The sequence below is a fragment of the Mytilus trossulus genome, chromosome 12, assembly GCF_036588685.1.
Source record: "Mytilus trossulus isolate FHL-02 chromosome 12, PNRI_Mtr1.1.1.hap1, whole genome shotgun sequence".
Lineage (NCBI taxonomy): Eukaryota > Metazoa > Mollusca > Bivalvia > Mytilida > Mytilidae > Mytilus > Mytilus trossulus.
This window is the reverse complement of record NC_086384.1, coordinates 48,601,813-48,623,684: the sequence shown is the minus strand read 5'-3', so window position 1 is coordinate 48,623,684 and position 21,872 is coordinate 48,601,813. Positions and strand designations below refer to the sequence as shown.

At 34.3% G+C, this 21,872-nt stretch overlaps 1 protein-coding gene across 1 annotated transcript; it reads left to right on the top strand.

Annotated features, from left to right (window-relative positions):
* Positions 1-18,634: 18,634 nt before the first annotated feature.
* Positions 18,635-20,872, top strand: LOC134692518 (uncharacterized). The gene has a single exon (XM_063552976.1). It carries the CDS (start codon positions 18,635-18,637, stop codon positions 20,870-20,872), a length of 2,238 nt encoding a protein of 745 aa, XP_063409046.1.
* The last annotated feature ends 1,000 nt before the right edge of the window (positions 20,873-21,872 follow it).

Sequence of the window (21,872 nt, the reverse complement as noted above, 5' to 3'; positions counted from 1 at the left end):
AGTAGGGAGTCTGTAATTCAGTGGTTGTCGATTGTTTATGTGTAACAGTTACATATTTGTTTTTCGTTCATTTTATGTACATAAATAAGACCGGTAGTTTTCTCTTTTGAATTGTTTTACATTGTCATTTGGGAGCCTTTTATAGCTGACTATGCGGTGTGGGCTTTGCTCATTGTCGAAGGCCGTACGGTGACCTATAGTTGATTATTTCTGTGTCATGTTTGTTTTTTGTGGAGAGCTGTCTCATTGGCAATCATACCACATCTTCTTTTTTATATTAGCTCATCAGATCGATACAAAACAGAAAGAAAAAAAAAACACAGTCCGAATGTGACATGGAAAATACAGAAATTACCGATTATTTAACAAAAAACAATTTGTTTTTATCTTTTATAACAAAAAAGTTATGTCTTTCTTTCGAAAAAGAAATTACGGCCACAAATCTGAATTTCGAGCAAATATACAAAATTTCGACCTCATTTTACTCAAAAAGTAGCACATGAAGGTATATTTTTTATTACATATTTGATTTAATCAGGTAAAAAATAGCCTATATGCAAATTTTCATGAACTTGTAAATACCATCCGAGGTGAATGACAGACGGACATATGTACAAAACTTAATGAATAATTGAAATAAAGATGTTTGCGTTTGCGTTATAACGCAAACCTTTGCGATATAACGCAAACCTTTTTGTGGAGAGCTGTCTCATTGGCAATCATACCACATCTTCTTTTTTATATTAGCTCATCAGATCGATACAAAACAGAAAAAAAAAAAAAAAAAAAAAACACAGTCCGAATGTGACATGGAATTTATACTTTCCTGGACAAAAATACACTATCAGTTCGTGAAGAGCGTGTCGGCACCTAAAGTGTGAATGCCTAAAAAAACACCTCAATACCGTTCCATTCTTAACACGCCTATCACCACCAAAAGAAAAATTGAGCTCAAAATCCTAGTTCGGAAAAAAATCAGATTCTGCCAGTAGCTGCCTTAGTTCGTCTAGGTTAGAAATAGACGGGGAATCATTATGAACAAAAAAAAACAACAGAATATCTGTTAAAAGCTATACTATTATCATTTTCAGACGAAAATCAAATGAATATTGTTATAAAGTTGCGCACCTCATATTTTATCATTGGCTAAGCTGTGCATTTAAGATTTTGAAATTTTACAACTACGTGTATGTCATTTCATTTTATTTGTCATTTGAAAAATAACAGGTTCCCACTAGCTATACAAAACAACGCTCAAATATAAATACATCTATTAGGATCTTGATACGAGGTCATTTCGGTATTCTTTAAAAGGTATGAACATTTTCTTCATCTTTGAAAAGAATTCTTGTTAACATTCTTCAGAAAATGATTCACTATTTTTTTTTAATAATGATAATATGTCGATGATTTCTTTATTCCTTACATCGAAATATAACTGAAAGATGTGATTGTCCACTATCGGACTTTATATGTTTCACGGGTGTCATTCGGTTTATCGAGAGAAATGGGCGTGAAAGAATATCTAACGGCGGTCAAGTATTGAGAGTTCTGGTAACGGATCGTGAAAGACATTAAATCGAGAGGACATATGAAAGGTCAGTAAAAATTCTAATTTATTTAATTACACAGACACATTTACGACAAAATAAAACTGTCTGTCAAAATGGTTCAACATTATGATCAGTATGTCAGAATATCCAGTTTCAAAAGTACACAGTTATTACAAAACGACAAAAGGCAGATTGCATCTCGACATTTCAATGACATAAAAAATGTAAACAAACACGATTTTTTTCACAAATTCGACTAGATAATCTACCTTTATCAAAATAAGATCATTGTATTTCAATTAATTAAACGATTCTCATAGTTATTTAGTATAAATATAATCTGAAACTTGGTAAATAAAGAACTATTCACACAAGATTGATTTTTTGGATCGTGAAAGATCATGTACCGCATTTTTGAAGATCGTGAAAAGGATCGTGAAAGATATGATGCTACAAAGACGTTCAAATTATTCTTCCTTTAAATGATAATTGATATTTGTCATTGGTATTGAGACAGGTTAGATAGGTCAATATCCTCCATAGGTTTAAGCATTTCAAAGAATTAATATTTTCAGAAAATGAAAAGAAAAAGAAATTACAACTACGGCAATAAGAAAAGACAGTGGGTGACAAAACGCCGGAAAAAAAAACAATCCAGTGAAGGTGGGCCAATGGAAGAGGTTGAAGATACGGTATCCGTTTAAAGAAACCCAGCAGTTCTGGTACATTGGTAAAATTCTATTTCATTGACGTTTTCAAAGGTTTATGACTGGATATAAGAACACTGGCCAATCATGTCATACAAGCAAAGGATGTTATGATCCCGACAACGCTCTCATCAATTTTGCCGTTCCCAACCATATTCATATTGAGACTTTTAACACAGATCTGAATCTACCCGATATTAAAGGACCCGGTAAATTTGATTTCATCGTTAAGAAAGTTGTTACATGTACAACGAATCCATCCAATTATTTTGCACTAACATTTGATGGTAAGAAATTGGCACCAGGTTTGACAACTGATTCTGGTTACGTCGATTTACTTGGATACGAAGAAATACCACGGAAAATTAAACAGGACCAATTTCAAACCATGTATAAACAGATAATGGGTTTATATGATCGTCTGAAACATTTCGAAGGCTCAGTTCTGATCCAACTAGACAAGAATGAATTTGTTACAAGCCTAAGATATGTATCTTTCAATCTCAGTCTTGCGACTAAAGACATGCGCCAACTAATTAGCAAACAAACTTAGTACGCACTCTATAAATTTATACTGAAAGATGATTGGAAATTGGCAAAAACTACTCCTACGTTATTGATGTGATTAAAGCAAATATATACAGGGCAAAGTCTGTATGATTTTTTGTTTGATGGACAACATTTTGGTTTAAACGTTGCATATCCATATTATTGGCTAACTAGTGTCGGTGTGCCTGAAGTGCACTAGACCGATTCACAGAGCTGAATCTTTTACACTTATTTAGAAACGTTATTAGTTGGTTTTTGTTTTTAACTTTCGAGGTAAAGTGTTGAATAGAAAAAAAAGATAATAGCTTTAATATTCACCCTTATCAAAATAGTTACAACCAATTGCAGATTTATAAAATGGTAAAAGAAATACTGATTTCTGAGTGATTACTAGTATTAAGTCTGGTCACGCATTTTCTTTCACGATCGAAAAAATACGTTGCCTGATCTTTCACGATCAAGTTTGATGGAAATTCAACAAATTCAAGGTTTTCATAAACAAATTGACGCTTTTAATGGAAGAACATACTTTAATTTTACTGTACTGTCAGATGCACCAAAGATTAAATTTCAAATATATCATAATATTCTGAAATATGACCATTATAGGTACACAAAGCGTGTTATTTGTAATTAATTTCATAGACATAGATTTTTTTCAAAAAGTACTTCATATGTTCTTTGTCTTTTTTCACAATTATGTTGAGGAAGTTAAACCATTTTGACAGACATATTTTTTTGTTCGGATTTTTTCCGCGTTTTGAAAATTTAGCGATTTTTAAAAAAGATTCTGAACTAGAATGTACATTAAATGCCTTTCACGATCCGTTACCAGAACTTTCACGATCGTCTCTCAATACTTGACCGCCGTTAGATATTCTTTCACGCCCATTTCTCTCGATAAACCGAATGACACCCGTGTGTTTGGGACGACTGAAGCGTCATTTTGAATTTAACATGCCAGGGGACTCGCCCCTTAAACAAAAGGCAAAAGTGTATTAAAACTTGAATACGTGAGAGTATAAATGTTTGTGACTAAAGTAGACATTAGGGGCCATAGGCAGTTTTCTGTTCTTTGGACGGGTTGATGTATCGTTTTCAATTCTTAATTTCAATAAATCAAAAAGATGTACCAAAACCACTTTATTTAAAGAATGATATGTTTCAAAATTTTTAGATTGATTTAATCTCTGAAAGTGCACGAATGCGTGCGTGTCATATGTATTTTTCTTGATCAGGTTAAGTGAAGATCGAAAATTAGTTGTGGTCTGTCTTTACTCTGACATCTCTTTCAGCTAGCTAGGTTTTAAATTATTTGAAGATAGTGACGTATAATAACAAACATTGATCACATATGAAGAAGAACACAGAATAAAGAGGTGATGTTACACGATTATTGATTGATCAATCGGTGCCTAATATATAAAAGAGAAGATGTGGAATGATTGCCAATGAGACAACTGTCCACAAGATATCAAAATGACACATACATTAACACTATAGGTCACCGTACGGCCTTCAACAATGAGCAAATCCCATACCGTATAGTCAGCTATAAAAGACCCCAATAAGACAATGTAAAACAATTCAAACGAGAAAACTAGCGGCCTTATTTATATAAAAAAAAATAACTTTCAACACTATTGTGCAATTGTGGCGATCAGTCTTTTATCAAAGATAGTTTGCAATCGCCAATGGCAGTCAGCAGGGTTAAAGAACATCAGTAGTTCGACCTGTTAGTCAAATGCGTTTTGTTTAAATGTACTTCTTCACTTTTTTGGTCTTTTGGAAAATGGTGTTTGTGCTTTTTTTAGACTCTTCTACAACGAATTGCGGTTTTTATCCAACGCAATCATAGGTTTAAACGTAGTTTTCAATTAAGACTCATGTATACGAAAGTGACACATAAGTATACTCTAGCCAAGCTATGGGACTAGATAAATAGAGAACACGTCGTATTACTCAGTTTGTTCCTCTGAACATCCACAAAATATAATCATCTACACCTAGAACGTATAGAAATAGGGAGATGTGGTATATTTGCATATGAGACAACTATCTACCAACTTTCAAATGAAGTGGATAAAATCAAATATATTGATTACAGCCTGAGGGTCTTCAACAATGCGAAAACAATCATACGGTAAAGTCGACTATAAAAGGTACCGATTTTAAATATAATGAGTAATTCAATTGAAAAAACTTAAAGGCCTAATTTATGACGAAACAAATATGACAGAGATGAACCAATTATTATAGCACAATTATATTTTTATTAAAATACTTGCGGTCAGAAATGTTTCTAAGAATAAGTAATATTCCCAGGGTGCAATTTAATTATCATTGCCAATACATTTTCATATTGAAATTTTAAAAATTATAACTCGAGGTATAAGATATAATCATGATAACTATTGTCTAAAGTGACATTTAATGGGAGCTTTTTAATTTATCAAAATATTGATTGATATTGATAATAGTTTACCACGAGGTTTGCTCAAACCAATATTCAAAGGCAAAAATACCACTTACACAAATTACCAATATTCCATTATATTTCAAATGATTTATTTCAAAATTGCGACAAATTTGTCATCTTTAGTCTCAATCACGTTTAAAAGAAACAGACAGTGAAAATTTGCATTTATTGTCAATTGATTGCAGGAAGCTGAAAAGATGCTAATGATTTCAAGATGAATAATTCAACAATAAGGTTTTAAATTTACATGTATACGAATAACATATCAATTAACTTGTATGATCATAAAAAGAAACTGTTTCCTTGTATTCCGCACACTGTATAATATCTACATGGAGAAATATACAAGAAAAGCTTTGATATGGTGAATTGCTGCTCTTTTTTTAACAAGAAAATTGAAAGCAAAGCATTGAAGCTTAGTTCAACACATTGTATTGGTAGCGAAATGTGAAACAAAAAGAAGGAACAGTACCAGATTAATAGTTTCTAGAGAATATTGGCATGGTTGGTTCAACACATTGTATTGGTAGCGAAATGTGAAACAAAAAGAAGGAACAGTACCAGATTAATAGTTTCTAGAGAATATTGACATGGTTGGTTCAACACATTGTATTGGTAGCGAAATGTGAAACAAAAAGAAGGAACAGTACCAGAATAATAGTTTCTAGAGAATATTGACATGGTTGGTTCAACACATTGTATTGGTAGCGGAATGTGAAATAAAAAGAAGGAACAGTACCAGATTAATAGTTTCTAGAGAATATTGACATGGTTGGTTCAACACATTGTATTGGTAGCGGAATGTGAAACAAAAAGAAGGAACAGTACCAGATTAATAGTTTCTAGAGAATATTGACATAGTTAGTTCAACACATTGTATTGGTAGCGAAATGTGAAACAAAAAGAAGGAACAGCTAGTACCAGATTAATAGTTTCTAGAGAATATTGACATGGTTAGTTCAACACATTGTATTGGTAGCGGAATGTGAAACACAAAGAAGGTATATAGTACCAGATTAATAGGTTCTAAAGTGCATTAACATGCATTTTTATGGTTAGTTCAACACACGTGGTATCGATCGGTACAAAATGTAGTAAAATGTGAAACAAAAAGGAGGAATAGTACCAAATAAACAGTTCTAGCGAACATATTGACCACAAACCTGTGGATGGTTAGTTCAACACATTTGATTTGTAGCGAAATATAAACTCATAACGGAGTTAGTGTACTTAATAAACAGCTTCTGGAGAACATTGACATCCACAATTTGGATGGTTAGTTCAACACATTGTACTGGTAGCGAAATGTGGATTAGTACCAAATAAAGGAAAAAGGAAAAGGATGATTTATAAAGATAATGGCACTCAACTAGTTATGACATTTATTGAAAATGTGACACGCGTAATCAATAAAAGTCGGAACGAGGCGGACGAAAATTTAACACTTTATAATGAAGAAACAAGAATAGCTACACTGTTTTTCTGTTTTGTAATATATATTTTCGGAGTTACAGGAAATGCGTTGATTATATGGACATTTATGAGGATTAAGAGTCTTAGAAAGAGACACAATTTGTTTGTCGTAATTCTTGCGATTGTGGATTTATTTATCATCGGATACCTTCTTCCGTTTAACATGTTTGTCATGATTCACAATACACAAATTTGGCAGACTTTCCTTTGTAAGTTTAATGCATTGGTATGTCACGTTCTGTTCACGTGTAGTCTGCAGTTTATTATGCATATTGCTTTTTGTCGATTTGTTAAAATATGCCATGCAAGCAAATTTGATACACTTCTCTCGTTAAGGACAATGATTTTGTTCTCTTGTTTGAGTTTTTTGTCCGGAATGATATTTGGTCTGCCTTTACTGACAAAGACTAATTATTTGATATTTGACAAAACGCTTAATTTGTGTATTTTCAATCGTTATAGCAACCAAATGTATTCACTCATTTACATGGGATGTTGTCTTCTTCTGCCTATAACAGTAACATTAATTTGTTATATTAAAATTTATATCCACGTTCGGAAGTCAAAATTAAAATTGTTTCAACACTGGAGTGATCCTACAACTAGAAAAAAACTTTTAAGTGAAATAAGTGCAACACGTTCACAGTTTGCTGTGTTCGTCACCTATCTTGTTCTGTACATTCCGTTTGGGATAACCGCCATTTCTTCAACGTTTGGCTATAGCTTTGAGCATTTTCCAGATAGTTTCCATGCATTCGCTATGTATTCTTGCTTTCTTAGCAGCTGTATCAATAGTCTGTTATATGGAGCTTTCAACAGTAATATGAGAAAGGCGTATATTGAATCGTTTCTTTGTAGGAAAAAGATGCGCAATGCTAAGATTTCTCCTCTAACGAATGACAACAGAACTTCCGGAACAAACAATAACAGCAGTAGTGAAACTCGTCAAGATGTCAATGATGGTTTAAAAGTGATAAATCAGGTTTCTGCTGTATGAGTATTATTAAAAATTGTTTAAGATATCAGTTGGAAAATACAAAAGACATTGTTTTGCTATTTTGCATTTTTGTTTTCACTTAGAGCTTTTTTTCCTTTTTCTTAAAGTTTAAAGGTTTGGTTGGCTTGCTTTCTTATAAGATTGGTATATACAATCAATAAAAAGACAGGGCATCAGCTTGAATGAATTATACTTAACTGTTTTTGGAAGTTAAGTATAATGCAGAAATGTAATGCAAAAATGTTGAATCTACCGCGCCTAGTTATTGATTGCAAATCGAAATTACTATGAGTGTGCAAACTATTATACAAACTAAGTAAGGTAAAGCAATCCAACTAAAGCTACAAACTACCAGCAATAGGAATATAGCTGTACAATAACTTGATCCAAACGAGTCCCGCCCCCTAAAAAAAGTTGTAATTTCACTAGTTTTCCAATTTACCAAATCAAATGCAGAGTTATGTACTTTTTTATACTAGTGACACAATTATATCTGTTAAACATTAACTTTTTGCCTTTAGTACAGCCGGCCTATAGATTTATAGCAACTATTCAATTAAAATGGCAATTTGTTATTCCATATCAATATCATTTAAGTGTCTTTCTACATGAATCAAACATAAAGAAAATTGATATTCACCGCGCTAAACTTCACGTAATAGCCTTTACATGACTGTATCTTATGATAAAATATTGGATGTACAATACATGTTGAAAAATACTTGCCATTGGATACATTGATTTGTCGCGGAATAAAGTATACAGCTATCACATACAGACTTTTGTACCTTGTATGTGTCGTATATGTTGGTTTTTTAACTTTAGTTCATTTATATGTTTTGGAGTTCAGTGTGACGACGTCTATTTTCACTGAACTAACACATATTTTTTTAGATGAAACCTACATGTACCTCCGGATGCAGGATTTTCTAGTTTAACTTACATGTATGTTGAAGACCAACTGGCCTTCGGTTAGCTGTTTTCTGTGTTTTTGTTGGGCTTTTGTCTCTTTGACACATTCCTCATTTCCATTCTTATTTTTAGCGTTTATGTTTGTGCTACTCATATTGTATCAACTAAAACATACCTGTCAAATCGCAGTAGGGTAAAGGAGTAGGTCCAGTAAGGGCCGATTTTAGCATCAAATTTCAGGTTCATCTTACAAAGATTTTGACCACTTTTTAAACACTTAATTGCTATTTCATTTGATTCAAATTGTTTATGTGAAAGAATGTTAACTAATTTAGTCATGTAAACGATCCGATTCAAGCTCAAATATGAAAAATCTACCAAATATGCCGAAAAATGTAATTTTTCAGATGTTTTTTTGTCAAAAATGAATGTTTTTCCTCAACCTTTATACATGTATGTATTATCATAACATACAATTTACATTTCAATTTCAAAGATGAACACGAAAGCGGCCACTTTTGTTTTACACGAAAACCGTCTAAAATTTAACTTAAATGCTAGAAATGTGAACATTTCAGTAATTTAGCATGACAATGGTGCTAGTACTCGATATATGGGCATTGTATTGTCAAAAACAGCTCATATTTACGTAGCAGAACATTCTTCTGTCTAATAAATAACTAAAAGTTTACATTTTAACAATTTTGTAAAACTGCTATATTTTGGAGTCAAAAAGGGGTCCTACTGGACCTACTTTGATTGTTACATTTATTTTCACAATGATAAAACTTGCAATGTCAAAAAACAAATAACAATAAGTTACAAATGATGGAACAGCGATAAGAAAATAATAATTATGATGTTCAGGTTGAATTCCTTTTTCTTTATTCATCATCCATGTTGTGATGTTATGCTATTGTTTCAGAAAAAAGGGAGAAGGTTTGGTACATGTACCATCAAAACGTCAAACCCTGCTGCGAATGTTTGCACCTAGCTGTGCTAAGTCAGACATCTGATGTACAGTAGTTGTCGTTTGTTTATGTAAATTATGCGGGTTTCTCGTTTCTTGTTTTTATATAAATTAGACCGTTTGTTTTCCCGTTTGAATGGTTTTACACTAGTTATTTTGGTGCCCTTTATAGCTTTTTGTTAGGTGTGAGCCAATGCTCCGTGTTGAAGGCGTACATTGACTTATAATGGTTTACTTTTATAAATTGTAATTTGGATGGAGAGTTGTCTCGTTGGCACTCACACCACATCTTCCTATACTTTGGTACATGTCTCAGAAAAAAATATATCTACATAAATATAGCTTTCAGGTAAAGAAATACAAATTTATTTTCTGAGACCATCCACCAGAACTTGTGGTCCTACGATGTTCAGTTCTTTAGTACTTTGATTTCTAGTTATTATAGAGCGAACATATTGTAAAGAGAACAATAGTATTATCATATTTTAAATAGTCATATAGATTATAAGGATAGCGATCAATAAAAATACTTAACACATCATTAATAGATTGAGTCTGGAACTTCAGGTGGTTGGGTTAACCGAGAGAAAACAGAATATTCCGTCTCTGTGACTCAAATAACATTACATTATAAATTGCAGAACATTTTAGTTAGAAAGAAAGAATTTTTTTATTGAAATACTTTTGGCCGAACCCTAATATCTATATATTTTATCAACTGTTTAACTGCATGATCAAATATTGTAATAATAAAAAAAAACTACACATTAAATATATCAAAGTAATAAATGTGAAAGTCAGTCCTTCATTGTACTATTAATATATTCACATATGTATGCATTTAATGACTGTTATATGTTAATATAAAAAAGAAGACGTGGTATGATTGCCAATGAGACAACTGTCCACACGAGACCAAAATGACACAGACAGTAACAACTATATATGTCACCGCACGTCCTTCATCAATGAGCAAAGCCCATACCGCATAGTCAGCTATAAAAGGCCCCGATTTGACAATGTAAACCATTTCAAACGAGAAAACTAACGGCCTTATCTATATAAAAAAAATTGAATGTTTATATATGTTTTCTATAACTATGCAATTGTATTTTATGAGAAAAAAAAGTATCAATATTCGTTAATTAATTAATATATAGACACTACACCAGTAGAGTTCATGTTCAAAAATTGGTTTTGACAGTTTTTTCTAATCGCTAATCTATCAATGCAAATCAGAATGGCGGATTATCACTGTATTATATCCTCCGTGTTAATTAAAGGACAGATGAACTATGTATCTGCTTATTATTGGTTCAGTTTAAACTCCTAGTATATGATTACCGTGAAAATATCATATATATCTAGTAAATACTTTTGCGGGTGGTGTTCATGTGTAGATTGTAACTAGATAGTATATAATGACAGTGAAAGTATTATATATATAGTGCATTATGTTACTGTTTGCTGAGTGTTCACGTGTAAATTGAAACTAGATAGTATATAATGATATGCAGTGAAAATATTATATATCTAGTGCATTATGTTACTGTTTGCTGAAGTGTTCACGTGTAGATTGTTAAAACATGTAGTTAGTATATATATATACTTACAATGAACATATTTTTTTACATATCAAGCGCATACATTTACTGGTGGTTGAAGGTGTCACATGTACATTGTTACTGATATATGACGATTGACTTTCATAGGAAGAGATTTATCTGTAAAGCCTTTACAAGAAATGTCTAACTACAGTCTGGAAACTAAAATAATCACTTTGATATTTTGCTTTGTGATGTATGCTGTTGGAACAACCGGAAATGCTTTGATCATCTGGACATTCGTTGCAAAGAAAGAACTAAGAGTTATTCCTAACATATTTGTGGTATGTTTGGCATTTGTTGACCTTTTCATTGTTGGATATCTTTCTTGTTTTTATATAAATTAGACCGTTTGTTTTCCCGTTTGAATGGTTTTACACTAGTTATTTTGGTGCCCTTTATAGCTTTTTGTTAGGTGTGAGCCAATGCTCCGTGTTGAAGGCGTACATTGACTTATAATGGTTTACTTTTATAAATTGTAATTTGGATGGAGAGTTGTCTCGTTGGCACTCACACCACATCTTCCTATACTTTGGTACATGTCTCAGAAAAAAATATATCTACATAAATATAGCTTTCAGGTAAAGAAATACAAATTTATTTTCTGAGACCATCCACCAGAACTTGTGGTCCTACGATGTTCAGTTCTTTAGTACTTTGATTTCTAGTTATTATAGAGCGAACATATTGTAAAGAGAACAATAGTATTATCATATTTTAAATAGTCATATAGATTATAAGGATAGCGATCAATAAAAATACTTAACACATCATTAATAGATTGAGTCTGGAACTTCAGGTGGTTGGGTTAACCGAGAGAAAACAGAATATTCCGTCTCTGTGACTCAAATAACATTACATTATAAATTGCAGAACATTTTAGTTAGAAAGAAAGAATTTTTTTATTGAAATACTTTTGGCCGAACCCTAATATCTATATATTTTATCAACTGTTTAACTGCATGATCAAATATTGTAATAATAAAAAAAAACTACACATTAAATATATCAAAGTAATAAATGTGAAAGTCAGTCCTTCATTGTACTATTAATATATTCACATATGTATGCATTTAATGACTGTTATATGTTAATATAAAAAAGAAGACGTGGTATGATTGCCAATGAGACAACTGTCCACACGAGACCAAAATGACACAGACAGTAACAACTATATATGTCACCGCACGTCCTTCATCAATGAGCAAAGCCCATACCGCATAGTCAGCTATAAAAGGCCCCGATTTGACAATGTAAACCATTTCAAACGAGAAAACTAACGGCCTTATCTATATAAAAAAAATTGAATGTTTATATATGTTTTCTATAACTATGCAATTGTATTTTATGAGAAAAAAAAGTATCAATATTCGTTAATTAATTAATATATAGACACTACACCAGTAGAGTTCATGTTCAAAAATTGGTTTTGACAGTTTTTTCTAATCGCTAATCTATCAATGCAAATCAGAATGGCGGATTATCACTGTATTATATCCTCCGTGTTAATTAAAGGACAGATGAACTATGTATCTGCTTATTATTGGTTCAGTTTAAACTCCTAGTATATGATTACCGTGAAAATATCATATATATCTAGTAAATACTTTTGCGGGTGGTGTTCATGTGTAGATTGTAACTAGATAGTATATAATGACAGTGAAAGTATTATATATATAGTGCATTATGTTACTGTTTGCTGAGTGTTCACGTGTAAATTGAAACTAGATAGTATATAATGATATGCAGTGAAAATATTATATATCTAGTGCATTATGTTACTGTTTGCTGAAGTGTTCACGTGTAGATTGTTAAAACATGTAGTTAGTATATATATATACTTACAATGAACATATTTTTTTACATATCAAGCGCATACATTTACTGGTGGTTGAAGGTGTCACATGTACATTGTTACTGATATATGACGATTGACTTTCATAGGAAGAGATTTATCTGTAAAGCCTTTACAAGAAATGTCTAACTACAGTCTGGAAACTAAAATAATCACTTTGATATTTTGCTTTGTGATGTATGCTGTTGGAACAACCGGAAATGCTTTGATCATCTGGACATTCGTTGCAAAGAAAGAACTAAGAGTTATTCCTAACATATTTGTGGTATGTTTGGCATTTGTTGACCTTTTCATTGTTGGATATCTTTTACCATTCTGTATGTATGTAATGCTCGTGAAGGAAGCAGTGATACCATCAGAATTATGTCAGACCAATGCTATCCTATCGCATGTAGTTTTTGGAACTAGTGTCCAATACATTATGTACATAGCTGTAATCAGATACTTCAAAATATGTAGAAGTACCAGATTCAAACAAATCTTTACTGTGAGTAAAATTATACCGTTGATAATTTCCTCCCCATCGATAGGGTTTATATTTGCATTGCCTCTGTTCATCGACAATAAATATTGGACTTTTGACTCTACTCTGCATTTGTGCTTGTTCAACCGATTCGCTTCTCGAACTTATTCACTAATTTATATGACGGCATGTTTACTTATCCCCGTATGCATTACCGCATGTGCATACTTTAGAATCTACTGCTATGTGATTAAAACAAAGAAAAAAATGCGAGGATATTCGAAAAATACCCCCGCAGGACGTAGACTAAAAAAAGAAATTCTGTTAACTCGTTCCCAGTTTGCTGTCTTTATATCGTATTTGATCCTATACTTACCTTTCGGAATAACAACATTCGGAAGTTCGGTAAACGATTTTCCTGAAGCGTTTCATTCATTTGCAATGTACTTTTGTTTTGCCAACAGCTGCATGAATAGTATCTTGTATGGCGTGTTTAATAGGGATATGAGAAAGGCTTACAAGAATGCTCTATGTAAAAAAAAAATGTGCTATAGAACCAATGAATCGCGTAACAATATCATCTATTGAGACGAGAACATCTTTAGAATCAGCAGTGTGATGTTGGTATTCCTTCTTATATATACGCAAACAAGACTAAACAATACAAGATGGAGCTAGAAAATGCTATTTGTATATATACCGTGCATATAGAACTCAACAACTTCGAATAGTAATAACGGTTTAGAATCAGAGGAATTAATGTCCCTCCAACGACTTTAAAATAGATTTTAATGTTAAATTAGGTCCTTTTAAATACGTGATGATCAGAATACAGTCACTATTTCTCTAATCAAATAACAATTCTCTTTCGAATAAGATAACGATAAGGCTACATTAGTTAAAATAAGGCTAACTTAGCCTAATGGAGACCAACTGACTATGCGGTATGGGCTTTGCTCATTGTTGAAAGCAGAACGGTGACCTATAGTTGTTAATGTTTGTGTCATTTTGGTCTTTGTGGATAGTTGTCTTATTGGCAATCATACCACATCTTCTATTTTACATTAGCCTAAAGGAAGCTACATTAGACTAAAGGAGACTAACGTCGCCTAAAGGAGACAACCTATTATAATGGAGGTTACATGTACATTAGCTTAGAGAAGGCTACTTTAGTATAAAGGATACGCCCGAAGACAAAATGAGACTATCCTAGTCTAAATGAGACTACCGTAGCATAAAAGGGAGACTATCGTAGCATACAAGGGAGACTATCGTAACATAAAAAGGAGACTATCGTAGCATAAAAAAGGAGACTATCATTGCATAAAAAGGAGACTATCATAGCATAAAAAGGAGACTATTGTAGCATAATGGAGGATACCTTAGCCAAAAGGAGGCTATAATGAGACTAGTACCCTTGCAAAAAATGAGACTGCCTTTGTCAAAAGAAGACTACCTTAGCCTAAATGAGGCTACCTTATCATAAACGTGTGTAGTTTCTGTCAGTAATAGGACTAATCACTCAAAATGTTTCCAAATATTAAAATACCTCAGTTGTAATTCTAGTTATTATCATATTATTTCATTTCTGTTAGTGTCAAATCTTTAAGGATATTTTTTTTAAATTTAAGTGCATTAATGGAACAGTAGAAAAAACTGCCTATGGATGCAGTAATATTGAAGTAAAAAAAAGTACCAGATAGATTCTGGGACTTTTTTTTTTTACATAAAAGATGATTAGGAATAAAACCAGTAACTTATAGACCAATTGCTTCCGGTGTTAAATTATGCGATTTCAAACATTAACCTCTTCTTCAAGTGGCAGTCAATTAACATGCAACAAAACTTCACCTTATCCCAACTTTGGCTGAAAAACTAAGCGTAATTTTAGCTGCAAATTAGATCATAATGTGTTCCATAAAGTGAAGGGGTCGACGAGGTCAACTTTTTCGAAATGACAAAACTTTATACATGTTATACAGCAATGACTATCTTAAAAATAAAATAAACATAGAGCCAAACCTCGACAAGTAATCTGTGATAACCCTGTTAAAAAACATATTCATTATATTTTCAAAATGCTATTATACACGTTATAAAACACATTTAAATAGAACAACAACCTTATACTCATGCCAGTACCGAAGTTTAGATTATTACATGGCATTTTTCATGTATCATACCCTTTGTCGGACCAATGTTATGATATCAGCCCAAGAGCCGAAGGCATTTTATTTATCTTGTCACAACACTTATTATGTTCTTCAATTATATTGTCACCTCATTTAAGTCTTTCAAAACATGTTTAACTTAATTAATTTTGCTCCTCAACCATTTTTTGAAAAGTCTTATCACTTGCCGTTTTCCGCGTTCTGTTGTCGTTTTCAATCAAATTTCCGGAAATGCACGAAGTTGCATGTGCTAAATGTCAAGGATATTAACGGAAAGGCATGTGATAACATTGCGGAAGCAGTCAATGAAGGTACCTTTATCAGCCCGCTTTAGTAATATTTTATACAAGTATATGATAATACAGGTTATTGAGGCTGTGGTACTCTCTGTTAATTACTCTCCAGCAGCAGAGCCAATAACCTTCTGTTCATGCCAGTAGTGAACCGTAGGTTTTTGAAGTTGTGGTACTTTATGTTAATTACTCTCCAGCAGCAGAGCCAATAACCTTCTGTTCATGCCAGTAGTGAACCGTAGGTTATTGAAGTTGTGGTACTCTCTGTTAATTACACTCCAGCAGCAGAGCCAATAACCTTCTGTTCATGCCAGTAGTGAACCGTAGGTTATTGAAGTTGTGGTACTTTATGTTAATTACTCTCCAGCAGCAGAGCCAACAACCTTCTGTTCATGCCAGTAGTGAACCGTAGGTTATTGAGGTTGTGGTAATTTATGTTAATTACTCTCCAGCAGCAGAGCCAACAACCTTCTGTTCATGCCAGTAGTGAACCGTAGGTGATTGAAGTTGTGGTACTTTATGTTAATTACTCTCCAGCAGCAGAGCCAACAACCTTCTGTTCATGCCAGTAGTGAACCGTAGGTTATTGAAGTTGTGGTACTCTCTGTTAATTACACTCCAGCAGCAGAGCCAACAACCTTCTGTTCATGCCAGTAGTGAACCGTAGGTTATTGAAGTTGTGGTACTCTCTGTTAATTACACTCCAGCAGCAGAGCCAATAACCTTCTGTTCATGCCAGTAGTGAACCGTAGGTTATTGAAGTTGTGGTACTTTATGTTAATTACTCTCCAGCAGCAGAGCCAACAACCTTCTGTTCATGCCAGTAGTGAACCGTAGGTTATTGAGGTTGTGGTAATTTATGTTAATTACTCTCCAGCAGCAGAGCCAACAACCTTCTGTTCATGCCAGTAGTGAACCGTAGGTGATTGAAGTTGTGGTACTTTATGTTAATTACTCTCCAGCAGCAGAGCCAACAACCTTCTGTTCATGCCAGTAGTGAACCGTAGGTTATTGAAGTTGTGGTACTCTCTGTTAATTACACTCCAGCAGCAGAGCCAACAACCTTCTGTTCATGCCAGTAGTGAACCGTAGGTTATTGAAGTTGTGGTACTTTATGTTAATTACTCTCCAGCAGCAGAGCCAACAACCTTCTGTTCATGCCAGTAGTGAACCGTAGGTTATTGAGGTTGTGGTAATTTATGTTAATTACTCTCCAGCAGCAGAGCCAACAACCTTCTGTTCATGCCAGTAGTGAACCGTAGGTGATTGAAGTTGTGGTACTTTATGTTAATTACTCTCCAGCAGCAGAGCCAACAACCTTCTGTTCATGCCAGTAGTGAACCGTAGGTTATTGAAGTTGTGGTACTCTCTGTTAATTACACTCCAGCAGCAGAGCCAATAACCTTCTGTTCATGCCAGTAGTGAACCGTAGGTTATTGAAGTTGTGGTACTTTATGTTAATTACACTCCAGCAGCAGAGCCAATAACCTTCTGTTCATGCCAGTAGTGAACCGTAGGTTATTGAAGTTGTGGTACTTTATGTTAATTACACTCCAGCAGCAGAACCAATAACCTTCTGTTCATGCCAGTAGTGAACCGTAGGTTATTGAAGTTGTGGTACTCTCTGTTAATTACACTCCAGCAGCAGAGCCAATAACCTTCTGTTCATGCCAATAGTGAACCGCAGGTTATTGAGGTTGTGGTACTTTATGTTAATTACTCTCCAGCAGCAGAGCCAATAACCTTCTGTTCATGCCAGTAGTGAACCGTAGGTTATTGAAGTTGTGGTACTCTCTGTTAATTACACTCCAGCAGCAGAGCCAATAACCTGCTGTTCATGCCAGTAGTGAACCGTAGGTTATTGAAGTTGTGGTACTTTATGTTAATTACACTCCAGCAGCAGAGCCAATAACCTTCTGTTCATGCCAGTAGTGAACCGCAGGTTATTGAGATTGTGGTACTTTATGTTAATTACACTCCAGCAGCAGAGCCAATAACCTTCTGTTCATGCCAATAGTGAACCGTAGGTTATTGAAGTTGTGGTACTCTCTGTTAATTACTCTCCAGCAGCAGAGCCAACAACCTTATGCTCATGCCAGTAGTGAACCGTAGGTTATTGAGGTTGTGGTACTCTATGTAAATTACTCTCCAGCAGCAGAGCCAACAACCTTATGCTCATGCCAGTAGTGAACCGTAGGTTATTGAGGTTGTGGTACTCTCTGTTAATTACTCTCCAGCAGCAGAGCCAACAACCTTATGCTCATGCCAGTAGTGAACCGCAGGTTATTGAGGTTGTTGTACTCTATGTTAATTACACTCCAGCAGCAGAGCCAACAGCTTTATGCTCATGCCAGTAGTGAACCGCAGGTTATTGAGGTTGTGGTACTCTCTGTTAATTACAGTCCAGCAGCAGAGCAATTACTCTCCAGTACCGAATACAGGTTATTGAGGTTGTGGTACTTGTCGAGGAGACCGCGGGACCGGCAACGTATCGGAAGTCATATTGTATCTAAGGTCGACGTCACACGGCGACGTCTCCTTATATTCTGTAAGAAACTAGTAAACGTCAAACTACAAAGCTGTTGTGTATTTTATGGTGCCGTGACTAATGGAGCTACCAAAGCTGAAATCAAGAAGAACGGGCAATCGTAGTGCCGTTACCAGACTTTTACGAAAATTTGCCGACGCAAAAGAAAGTTCTGAATTCGACCGAGAGGAGCTGTTAGCCACATACGAAAATCTACAACAGAAGAAGAAGTTACTCGACACACTGAATGAACAAATTGAGAACGCATCGGAAACAGAGGATATAGAGACGGAAATCGTAGACACAGATGAGTATACTACAAATTGTGTTACTAAACTGAGACATTTTAAGATATTCATAGATAAAACATTACAACCTATTTCCAATCAACCATCACATTTGTCTTATCAAGTTTTAAATGTAGACAGTCCACCGTTCATTCCTACTAGTTCACCCGAAATTGTACAGACAAGTTATGTCGCCCCGTCATTGCCACAGTCAAATGATGCCGCTCGAATTTTAACAGAGACAAGCCAAATTGCCACATCAATTCCCACGTCAAGCTATGCTGTCCCGTCCGCTATATCCAGCAATCACCGTTTGCCAAAATTAACTTTACCTACATTTAATGGCAATATATTAGAATGGCCAAGCTTTTGGGATTCTTACGAATCAGCAGTTCATTACAACCCAACATTGACAGATGTTCAAAAGTTTAATTATTTGAAGGCCCAATTAGAAAACGAAGCCGCTCAGACGATTGCCGGATTTTCTCTAACTAACGCTAATTATGCCGAAGCCGTTAATGTTCTGATAGAGATATTTGGACAGACTCATAAAATCACACAAGCACACCTACAAGCACTGCTTGATATCACGCCACCCCGAGATGACCTCAAAAGCCTGAGAATGTTTTATGACAAAATGGAGAGTTTAGTTAGAGGACTTGAATCGCTTGGACAGACACAGGACTCGTACGGTAATTTATTAGTCCCGATTATAATCAACAAACTACCCGGAGAAATCAGAAAGCATCTCGCTCGGGAGCATGGTACGACAAATTGGTTATTACGAGATCTTCGAAAAAGTATACATAAAGAGATACAAATCATGGAAGCCGGACAAGTTACACAGACAGAAAGTGATATTTCGTATACTACCCTTTTCGCCGGTGCTAACACACAAAGAAAACACAACGCAAGTACTAGAAATATTAATCAACATTTAACAGAAAAGCCGTGCATTTTCTGCAAAGACATTCATTCGCCTGCCAACTGCCAGAAAGTACGCGATTTAGATGAACGCATCGCTATTGTTAAACGTAACAATTTATGCTTCAACTGCCTCGGTACACATCACATAAAGGAATGCAAATCGAAAAGCTCATGTCGTAACTGTGGTAAACGACACAACACTAGTTTATGTAGCGAAGTTAAACACACCGCAGACCCCGAAAAAAGAAGTAACGCTGACACTAGAAATTCTTTAAACAGTTGTAATAAGAACGAAACTACGCCATCTACATCAACTATAGTAAATCTTGTGAAGGACACCGAGATACAAGAAGATTCCACGATTTTACACTCGTCAGCACAATTTCACTCAAATGTATTGTTGAAAACTGCCGTGGCCCCCGTTTGGTCAGATCATCATTGCACAGATACGAATATTTTGTTTGATGAAGGCGCTCAAAGATCTTTTGTAACGGAGAGTCTTGCGCATAAATTGAATCTACAGAGAGAAGGAGCCGAAAAGATTCAACTCTCATCATTTGGAGAAACCAACACTAATGCTAGGCGACTCGATAAAACCACAGTTTATGTTGAAACTGAAACTGGACATAAAATCTCAGTACATGCATCGATCGTTCCTATGATAGCTACGCCGATACAGAACCACATTCGTTACATTGACAGGAACAATAACTATTTGAAAGGACTAAAGCTCGCACATTCTGTTACGCAACAAGATACCTTTGAAATTTCGTTATTAATTGGAGCCGATTTTTATTGGGAAATAGTTGAAGATAAAGTTGTACGCGGAAACGGACCCACTGCTGTCAAATCAAAATTAGGGTACTTACTTTCTGGACCGTTAAATTCAGAAAAATCACAGCTATCAACAGTGTCAAGTATTTCCAATGTACTTATATCACATCAAACAGAGGAACACAACTTAGAAGCGTTTAGGAAGAGTGAAGATCGAGAAGTAGAATTTCAACAAGTACACGACGAAAAAGAGAACTATATAAGAACTTCAATAGAGTTTCGCGACGACAAAGAGTATGGAAAGTTACCATGGAAACACGACAACGATTAAATAGAACATTAAATATTTTTATGGACTTTTGGAGTAAAGTATGAGCGAGCATATTTGTTTAGAAATGTGTTACGGAATTATAATGGACTGTAATGCGATTTTGTTTTATGAACAACGTTAGTTCAACTGTGAAAGAACTGTGATTCATATTTTCATTTGAGAGACTTTAATCTCAATCTTTATGTAATTATATTGTATTTCAATTTTCTTTTCTACGTAAAGTAAATTTTTTTGAGGCCCCGAGAATGTCGAGGAGACCGCGGGACCGGCAACGTATCGGAAGTCATATTGTATCTAAGGCCGACGTCACACGGCGACGTCTCCTTATCTTCTGTTAGTAACTAGTAAACGTCAAACTACAAAGCTGTTGTGTATTTTATCAGAGTTATATTATAAGATATCGTCCCCACAGTACTCTCTGTTACTTACAGTTCAACAGCAGAGCAATTGCTCTTAGTGAAGGTAATGTATATAATTATATATATAATTAGTTATCAAAAGTACCAGGATTATAATTTTTTTTAACACTAACAGTACTACCTTATTGTACCAACATACGCAATTCCACCATTAAGATATTTGTAAAGATTAAAGCATGAAAATCCAAGATTAAGCCAGAAAGCAATTATAAATCAGAACAAGGTCGTTCATAACATACATTGTTTACAACTAAATTCAATCATTTATTAATGAATATACATATAAGATTTACAGCTGGTATGTTCGTTTAAAGGAGGCCGTTTCTTTAGAGTCCTAATGAAAAAAGAAGTAATCATAGCGATAGATCCATAAGGTTCATTATGTATGTATTAATGCATTAGTCTGCTCACTCATCCTGAAAACAAACCAGGTTATATACTTAGCAGTCGTGATTTAAACTTTGATGTCAAATATTTACATGGATAATTATTATATGTATGTATTTTGAAACTTAACCTTGTTACACGTTTTTGTGACCAAGAACTAGAAAGCAGCAATTAAGGTAGATTGAGATTGTAGA